Below are 801 nucleotides of genomic sequence, written 5' to 3' on the forward strand. Positions count from 1 at the left end.
ATAATATAATAATATAATAATATAATATAATAATATAACAATAAAATAATATAATTATAAAATAATATAACAATATAATAATATAACATACACATGAATTCACAACTTATGTACATCTACAAGCCATAAATAACATACACTTTTTTCATACACCCACACGCCATCTCCAACATCTGAGGCCTACATACCCCTCCCAAGTAGATCTCGGCCATGTTCACAAGTGGCGTGTACTCAGTCCCGCCCTCTTCGCTTTCGTAGCACTGGTTGTCGTAGTAGAACTCCACACCGTACAGCGACGGGTACGTACGCAGTTGTATGATGGTGCAGCACCCCAGTGGATTGGACCTCAGATCAATGGTCTCCATAGACGGTGGGATGACCTCGGCAGGTATGCCTGAGATCGAGTTGTTGGCCAGGCCAAATGTGTCCAAGGCGGGTAGTGAGGCGAAGACGTTGATCCAGTGCCGCGCCTGCCCATTACTGAGCTGGTTGAAATTGACTAACAGCGTACGCAGATGTTCTAGAGGCCTGGCACGGGAGAGGGGGATGGTGGGTGTGAGGATTAGGTACTAGGTGTTCGTGTGTGTAGTATGTGCATGCGGGTATTTTATAAACATGTACATAAACACAACACATGTGTGGCATTGGACTGCACATACTTTATTTACACATACATGTATATAAACACAACACATGTGTGGCATTGAACTCTTTATTTGCACATCCATGTACATAAACACAACACATGTATGGCATTGGGCTGCTCATACTTTATTCACACAAACATGTACACAAACGCAA

The 801-nt window shown here is 42.4% G+C and overlaps 1 protein-coding gene across 1 annotated transcript; it reads right to left on the minus strand.

Moving 5' to 3' along the window:
* Positions 1-188: 188 nt before the first annotated feature.
* Positions 189-528, minus strand: SARC_17692 (hypothetical protein; the record flags this gene model as incomplete). The annotated part of the gene is made up of 1 exon (XM_014288215.1): positions 189-528. A coding segment is annotated over one exon (340 nt), but the record flags the coding sequence as incomplete, so codon positions are not given.
* Between the last annotated feature and the right edge of the window lie 273 nt (positions 529-801).

This window comes from Sphaeroforma arctica (assembly GCF_001186125.1).
Source record: "Sphaeroforma arctica JP610 unplaced genomic scaffold supercont1.11719, whole genome shotgun sequence".
Lineage (NCBI taxonomy): Eukaryota > Ichthyosporea > Ichthyophonida > Sphaeroforma > Sphaeroforma arctica.